The sequence below is a fragment of the Chrysochloris asiatica genome, unplaced genomic scaffold, assembly GCF_000296735.1.
Source record: "Chrysochloris asiatica unplaced genomic scaffold, ChrAsi1.0 scaffold00014, whole genome shotgun sequence".
Classification (NCBI taxonomy): Eukaryota; Metazoa; Chordata; class Mammalia; order Afrosoricida; family Chrysochloridae; genus Chrysochloris; species Chrysochloris asiatica.
Genome location: NW_006408532.1, coordinates 15,346,122 through 15,355,142, shown reverse-complemented (window position 1 = coordinate 15,355,142; position 9,021 = coordinate 15,346,122). Strand labels below are relative to the sequence as shown.

The window sequence follows — 9,021 nt, the reverse complement described above, 5'->3', positions numbered from 1 at the left end:
AAATATCCATGTGTTTCCCAGGAAATTGTGCCATATTACCTACCCATTGTTCAGACACATTGCCATGCATCAACCATCACACCACCCAGAGACTCCAACACCAGTTTCCCAAAGAAAGAGACAGAGAGTAAGCTAACTAGAGAGACAAGAGTCCGATAATTTACTTATTGCTAGAGACTCCAGAGTTCACCACAAATTATTTTATGTAATCTTGCTAAATTATCTTGATTTTGTTTTTCTGTTACTAATGAAAGGATTGGACTGGATGAGATCTACCCCAGATGCCTTGATTACAGAACCATATTAATGTCTTTGTTGTTGTTGGCAGGGTCTGTCGAACCTTCCCTGAGTAGTCATAGAGAAAATACAGGCTAGAGTAGAACTGCTCCCATTTGGCCTTTCCAGGCTGTGATCTGCTGAGTGGGTTTGAACCTTCAATCTTTATGTTAGCAACTAAGCGTTCAAATGTGGGACCATCAAGGCTCCTTATTAATGTCTTTGTTGTTGTTGTTGTTGTTGTTAAGTGCCACTGAGTCAGTTCCGACTCATAGCAACCCTGTATAGTGCACCAAAGGAGCAACTGGTGGGTATGGATTGCCAAGTTTGTAGTTAGCTGTCTAGTGCTTATCCTACAATGTCACCTCAGGACTTCAGAGTAGCCCTGTTAGTGCCATCGAGTCGGTTCCAACTCATAGTGACCCAGTAAAGGGTTTCTGAGAAGTGACTGGTGAGTGTGAACCTATGACCTTCCAGTTCAAACCAATCTTTCAGTTCAGTGCTTACTCTACAGTGCCACACCAGGCTAAAAAGATTATCATTTAAAAAAAAAGAAAAAACAGAGAAAGAGGGATTATTGTGCAAGGGCAAAATAAAAGAACCCCAGTACACGTAATATTAATTTTACATATGGCTGGTGGCTGTGTGCCGCAGAGTCAGTTCCTACTCATAGCGACCCTGTACAGGGTTTCTGAGACTGTAAATCTTTACCAGAGCAGAACACCTCATCTTTCTCCCGCATAACAGCTGGTAGTTTTGAACTGCTGACCTTGTGGTTTGCAGCCCGATTCGTAAACACTACGCTACCAGAGCTCCTTAATTTTTCATATACACGGTAATAAAAAATCTACATTCTCAAATTTTACTTCAAAATTCTAGGTCAGACTATCAAAATACTATGTTTTCAAAAAAAATACTATGTTTTCATTTGGTTGGTGACACTATTAAGCCAACCCCTTAATACTTGCTTCAAGTCATTAAGCCCTGCTGCATGCCACAGTTAGGCCATGAAGACAGTGGAAGTGTGGGTCACAGGCGCCAATCTACTTCAAAAAGAGCTTCCGTGCTTTTTTATGTTTATTGATCGCGACTGTGTGAGTGGTGTAAACGGTTGACGCACTTAGCTGCCAACCAAGAAGATGGAGGTTTGAGTCCACCCAGAAGTGGCTCCTAAGAAAGATCTGATGATCTCCTGCTGAACTATCAACCACAGAAATCTCTACTCTGACCCACATGGGGTCGCCAAGAGTCAAAACTGATTCCACTGCAACTGGTTTTTTACTGGGCTTGGGCATTCAATTTCATTGTAGGGAAATGGGATTGGAAGATGAAAGACACTGTGCATTTGATCATTTCTAAAGCCTCTTGGTGACTCTGCACGATAAACACTGGACTGCAAATAACAAGGTCCACAGTTCCAGTCCACCAGCAACTCCACAGGAGAAAGATGAGACTTTCTGCTCCCACAAAGATTTACTAGCCTTGAAAACCCTATGCAGGGTTGCTGTGACTAACTGACTCAAGGGCACTTAACAAAAACCACAACAAAGCGTCTTCCATCCCAAAGAGGTTTGGGTTCTGTGATTCTCAGTGGCAGCGTGAATGCGATTCTCAGCTCTCAGTCCTCCCTTCTTTTTCCTCCGGTAAGGGAGCACCGCTGACAGAGAGGTCGGGCCCAGCTTTGATCCTCTCTGCCCATGCACTCTATCTAGCCCCCCAACCGAGGCCCCCAGCCCGGAGTGACTCTTGATGTCTTTTTTCTCCTCGTACAGGGTGGAGAACATGTCCATGAGGCTGGAGGAAGTCAACGAAAGAGAACACTGCATGAAGGCCTCGCTCCAGACCGTGGACATCCGACTTGCACAGCTCGAGGACCTGATTGGTCGCATGGCTACAGCCCTAGAGCGCCTGACTGGTCTGGAGCGGGCCGAGTCCAACAAAATCCGCTCTCGAACCTCCTCTGACTGCACAGACACGGCTTACATCATCCGTCAGAGCAGCTTCAACAGCCAAGAGGGGAATACCTTCAAACTCCAAGAAAGTATAGACCCTGCAGGTGAGGAGACCATGTCCCCAACTTCTCCAACCTTAATGCCCCGTATGCGAAGCCATTCTTTCTATTCGGTCAATATGAAAGACAAAGGTGGTATAGAAAAGTTGGAAAGTATTTTTAAAGAAAGGTCCCTGAGCCTGCACCGGGCTACTAGTTCCCACTCTGTATCAAAAGAGCCCAAAGCTCCTACAGCCCCGGGCAACACTTTGGCCATTGTCCCCGATTCTAGAAGACCATCATCTTGTATAGATATCTATGTCTCTGCCATGGATGAACTCCATTGTGACATAGATACAGTGGACCCTCTGGACAATTCCATGAACATCCTTGGGTTGGGTGAGCCAAGCTTCTCAGCTCTCCCACCTTCTACAACCCCTTCGAGCAGTGCCTATGCAACTCTTGCACCCACAGACAGACCTCCAAGCCGGAGCATTGATTTCGAGGACATCACCTCCATGGACACTAGATCTTTTTCTTCAGATTATACCCACCTCCCAGAATGTCAAAACCCTTGGGACTCAGACCCTCCAATGTACCACACCATCGAACGTTCCAAAAGTAGCCGCTACCTAGCCACCACACCCTTTCTTCTGGAAGAGGCCCCCATTGTGAAATCTCATAGCTTTATGTTTTCTCCCTCCAAGAGCTATTATGCCAACTTTGGGGTGCCCGTGAAAACAGCAGAATACACAAGTATCACAGATTGTATTGACACAAGGTGTGTCAATGCCCCCCAAGCAATTGCTGACAGAGCCACCTTCTCTGGAGGTCTCAGAGACAAAGTAGAGGACTTATCTTACTGTCATCCAGAAAGAGAAGCAGAACTGAGTCACCCCAGCTCCGACAGTGAGGACAGTGAGGCCAAAGGCCGGAGAGCTGCCATCACCTTATCCGCCCAGGAGAGCGGTAATTTAGACAGAACCCTGTCCAACAACATCACTGTTCCCAAGATAGAGCGTGCCAACAGCTACTCAGCGGAGGAGCCAAGTGCGCCATATGCACACACCAGGAAGAGCTTCTCCATCAGTGACAAACTTGACAGGCAGAGGAATACAGGAAGCCTGCGAAACCCCTTCCAGAGGAGTAAGTCCTCCAAGCCCGAGGGCCGAGGGGACAACTTGTCCATGAAGAGATTGTCCAGAATGTCAGCTTTCCACAGTTTTGAAAGCAAGAACAACTAAACTTTGACATGCATTGCAAGAGGCGCAAGAAAACAGTCCTAAAATCTCCCTGACCTCCACCTTTCCCCATTCCTTGAGTCACACCTACTTCTTACCTAGCTGAGCAAAACAAGCAATGCTTTGGGAAGTTTTAGCTTAACGCAGAGGTCCCTGGGTGATGCAAATGGTAATGCACTGTGCTGCTAACTAGAAGGTTAGGGGTTTGAGTCCACCCAGAGGCCCCTCAAAAGAAAAGCCTGGGAATCTACTTCTGAAAAATCACTCATTGTAAACCCAATGGGGCTCAGTTCTACTCTGACACACATGGGGTCACAGCAATTAGCAACTCAAAGGTGATTTCTAGGCCACAGGTCTAGAAAACAGTTGGCCCAGTGCCAAACAGAGGGGCTTTTAAGTGTATACACTCTTGCTGGGGAGGTAGAGGTAAAGAAGGGGGAGAAGAAGAGTTAGAGCTGAATGTATATCACCAGTCACTTCCAAAAGCCGTGAGCTCTGGGGACTGACAGGGCTTCAAGCATTCTCCATGCCAGGAGGCATCTTTTGATTTCTGACCATTACCAAGAGGTGTAGGATGCAGGGCTAAATTGCAAGCTAAAGTAAGATAGCCAGCATACAAATGAGATATTCTAAACTTCAATTCTGTTTTCTTTTCACATTGGCTCCATCACTGTGGTGACTGATGAAGAGCATCCTTTTTATTCAGTATAAACCGGCAGCAAGCAGTTCTCCTAACGTCCCACATCCTTCTCATGCCAACACTTCTGTAATTGATCATTATAAAGAAAAAAAACAAGGTAACAGTCATAGTTCACCTGTCTCTTATCTATTCACTTCTGGTGCCACAACTGTTGATCTTTTTTTGGAAGAAAATAAGGGAAAAGAAATGCCTTTTGTATTGCAATCCAAAATCAAAGAAGAATTGATGTTAAAAAAAAACAAATGTCAAGTGATTTTATTATGTACAGTGGGCATTCAAGTAAAGTTGAGCAAGCTCAGGATGAATGTAATTAAATAATTTTATATTTTTAGATTTATTTTGTATCTCACTTGCCATCGCTGAATTCACTCACTGAATCTGTAATATTAAGACTAAAGGAAACAAACAAACAGTGGGCAGAACTAACTTAAAGTTGCCATATGGTATATTGTTCTAGTCTCACCATTTACGTCTTCTGTTTTGCTGCTGTGTGCCTGACTGTCATCATTTGCATGACTCCATCATGTCTTCTGAACACCTCCAAGATGTAACTGCCAATTTTTCACACCACCCATCACATGTCCATTTTATACATGAATATATGGTTATATGTGGATATTTTCATACCTAGAGTTTTGCCATCTAATCAGAGCTCAGCATAAATTTAATTCAAGTTTTTCAAGGGATGATATCTTTTTTATGGAACTGTTCCAAAGTGCTTTTTAAGGAAGTTTGCAAAACCATAAATAACTTTAGAATTGACTGGGAGTTGGGTATCAACCCAAAGCCATCAGCTGCAAGCATACCGTGAATATTTTTCTTATATGCAGAGCTATAATAAAAGATACCGTAGACCAACCTAGAAAACAAAGAAACCATATAAAGAGTTCTATAAGATATGTTGCTTATATACATATATATGCATTTACACGGAGAGACATGTTTATATATAGTATATAAACAGACATAGAGCTTTCTTAAGAGATTTGGACTTTTGTATCACCTTGAGGTATAGCTAGGATTTTTTTAATATCCAAGGAGTTCCATTGAAAGAGTTCATTATATTGTTAGACCAAAAGTTGAATTTGTGATATTTTTTAAACCCATATGACTTTAACCTTTCCTACTACCAACTTAGAGTTGTCAAACTTGCTCCCTATCTGCCCCCTGCCACTTTTTATCCAAGAACACTGATGATTATGCTATCTTGTTTAGCTCTGTTTTCTCCTGCACAAGGCTGTTACACCAAGTGCAATCTGAATAGACACGCAATTCTAAACTAGTTAGTATTGTAGACTCTAGAACATAGGCATAGCTTCTAGATCAGAATCTGGATTTGAAGTGGGAAAAAGAAATCTTGAACCAAATCTTGCAAATCCCTGGGATTTGAAAAATGATAAAGCCTTTAAGAAATAATTTAATGCTCCTGGCGTAAGAAATCAGCTCTTTTGTTTAAATACGATTGTGACCTCCAATTTTATTTAATTTTTTAAATTCAAATAAATTCATGGACTAAGCCGTTAAATAGTTAAAACACACACACAAACCTTTCTGAATAAATCTTTCAAGTATAGAAAGAGTGATGAGGTCATATCTGTAAAAAAATAAAAGTTTGTTTTTCACTCCTGAGTGTTCAGGTGAATCAGAACACTCAAATAAACAGATTACAGACTGTCACTCATCTGCTTTAATTCCTCTGAAGATACTTACATTTTTGATGAGCCCCACATCGAACACTCATTTGTCTGAGAATAAATCAACTGCTCTTAAACTTTGTAGAGTCACGAAATTTTAGGAGAATCTGTTGAAAGCCTTGGTCTTTTCTCCAGTCAGGGGCCGTGAGGTGGGGATGAGGGAATTGCATATGCAAGGGGAAGTTAAAAAGTATTGCTACTAGGATTCTAGTTCATATATGCACGAGTTTATTCCAAATAAAATGTGTTTAAACAAGTCTCTGTGATCAGGGAATGGCTGCAGGCAAGCTCTCTCAGCAATACATTTGTCTTAGTCTCGTTATGGTGCCTTTAAAAAAAGTTCCAATCAGCATAGGGGCTTCCAGATGAATTCTCTGGTCCAGTTAAATTCAAGGCAGAGAGTCAGTTCAGAAGGTTTTGGTGACAATTTTTGTGAGATTCCCAAGAAGTAATCTTGCTAGATTTTTTTTTTTGAAGTGCACAGGACAATCATGGGGACTTATTCTGAAGAAATTTTAAGAGAAAAAGGCCAGAAAAGTTGGATCGAGGAATTTTTTTTTTCCCCATTGTATCTGCTCATTCTTCAAAGGTAGCAAGTGCTGTTCTATGAGAATTTCCCTGATCTTTTACCCATAAACTTCTTTTTGTTTCCCAAATTCAAAGAACATTGAAAAGGAACAAAAAGTGAGTTCCCCGAGGACGCCAAAACTGCCATTTTGACGTGGTATAAATTGTAAAACGCAGAGTTCTTCAGGGGAAGGGTTAGAGAGATGGAAACACCACCTTCAGAAGTATCATAGACCTAAATGGAGAATATGTCAACAATAGCTTCACATTTTGATAGTTTTGTTTAATAAAGGTTTCTATGTTTTTGTAGCAATACTTTCTGACTTACCCTCAATCATACAAAGTATTCAGTAAAACTTCTAAACTGGTCATGAACTCCTTGGTTCCATATTGATTTGTACTGCGATCAAGAAACAGGGTTTCTCTGTAAACAATATGGTTGTAATAGGCACTTTACATTTTGAGACCATTTCTCTGTGATTCTCAGGAAGATCAAGTTTCAGCACCAGAGTTTGAACCAAGATTTCACTGTATTCATTCCTTCAATGAAATTGTTGCCAGTTTGATGTACTTATGTCTTAACATTTTGATGATTTTAAGTAGCGAGCACATTTACAAAATCAGAAGACTCTCTGAGGGAGTCTGTAGAGGCATTCAAGGAGAAGGATCTGACATCTGGCCCAGAGATGAGACTGAAAGTAAAGGAAAGAAATGATGAGCATGCATGCTTCCATTCATTATGATTTCTGGAAAGAAAACAATAGTACCTGGGGGGAGAAAAAATGAGTAGGCTTGACTTTGGGACTACCTGGTTCTTTTGTTTTGCATGGAAATTAAGTTCTAACATCTTTTATGAAGTATGTGAACTATATAAGCCAAACTTAAGTGACTTTAAACCCAAATGATGTAACTTTCCTGAGCCATGTCTTTTTGATGAACATATATGTGTATTCTTTTTCAATCCATCTCTTTTTATGTCTGGGTTCTCTGAACACCAATGTGGCATTGATTCTGTGGCCTTGTACAGTCAGCTTGTGCTCAATACATTTATTCTACCACGTCCTGGATCGAGCAGACATTAATTGCCTGTCTCTGTGAATTAAGCAACTCATGAGCAGCAAGTTATTGAGAGGCATAAATAAAGCCATAGAGAGCCTATGAAAGTAATAGCTTTGGTTTAATCATCTGCTTCTAATGTGCCAATTTTTACATACTACTACATACAATGATTTGTTCTAAATTACTTCTTCCCTTTGGGAAAAAAAAGTTTTGAAATGTATTATGAAAATGACCCTGGAGACTTCCTGATTAGCACACACACTTATATTTGTAGTTAGAAACCCCCTCCTTGATGAGTTAGAACAAGAAACTGAAAAGCTTGGGCAATTGCCAAGTCTAGTTTGTGTAGGACTCCAAGTCGAACGGTGTATTAGCCGTCAGGATGCAGCACTTTACAGAACTGGATTTTTTTTTTTTTTTTTTAATGTCTAAGCTTCTAGGATAGTATTGAGCACTTTGAAAGTTCCCCTTTTGAAAAAAACATTGTTTGAATAATCAAATGGGAAAAATGTACTTATAAAAACACAAAATATTTCTTCTGAATGTTTGAAATGTATACTGAAATAGGGCTTCTATAGGTAATATTATGTTAGATAACTGGATAGTACATTTATTCAACTTTCTGAGGCTGTGCAGTCTAACCTTCCTGGATATTCGGTCTGTTTCACTCCTTTAATGATAATAAATATTATCCAGTTATCCATCATTTCATATCTATAGGCTATCCCATTCGACATGTTGAGCAATGCTGTATTATAAAACACATGTAAATGTATATGTAACCCATGTTTAACCCAGAATAATTGTAGCATGTGGTTGTATTAATGAACGTTACAGGAACGCTTTATAACCATTTATAAATCTGTAACATTCAATAAAGAAGCACATGTTGCAAGGATTAATTATGTTCCCAACCTCATGTTATTTAGTATCCTCGTGAAACAGACATTTCTGTTCCTGGTCTGATTTATGTTTTTCACACTTCTATAGACTACTGTTAAGTAGTTGTACGAGCTGATGTACATCCTCTAATCAGCCCTATGAGCTGTGTAGGCAAGTTGAGATTTTGTGAAAGGTTAACTGGCATGTTATGCAAAAAAACTATATGACAAATGAACTTAAAATAATATTTCCAACTCCAGTTGAATTAGCTATTTGTTTACATCTGCTGGCCAAATGTGGAGGCAGTGTACAGTATTTTATAAATATGTTCATTTAGTGATGCTATGTCATTTCTAGGTAAAGCGATGCTTGTGGGTAGGTGGCTATATACTTGTCCTAGCGATTCCTTGCATTATAACTCACTATTCTTTAACAATAGCAATGTGACTTAAATGAATTAATCCCTCTCCAAATCCAGTCTTAATTTTGTGGCAAGAAAAATGCATGCATTGCTTTATGCATTTCGTTTGACTTTAGACAGCACTTAGCATTTTTACTATTGCCTGCTGCGACGCTGCAAACAGTTAACTCATTCAAATCGTTGGGCTTCTT

The 9,021-nt window shown here is 40.4% G+C and overlaps 1 protein-coding gene across 1 annotated transcript in view; it reads left to right on the top strand.

Annotated features, from left to right (window-relative positions):
* TRPM3 (transient receptor potential cation channel, subfamily M, member 3) overlaps nucleotides 1–3,510 on the top strand; it is an 805,178-nt gene extending 801,668 nt beyond the window's left edge. Inside the window, 1 exon segment of the mRNA XM_006834915.1 lies at nucleotides 2,049–3,510. Coding sequence (XP_006834978.1) covers nucleotides 2,049–3,510 — 1,462 coding nt within the window.
* Nucleotides 3,511–9,021: the final 5,511 nt, after the last annotated feature.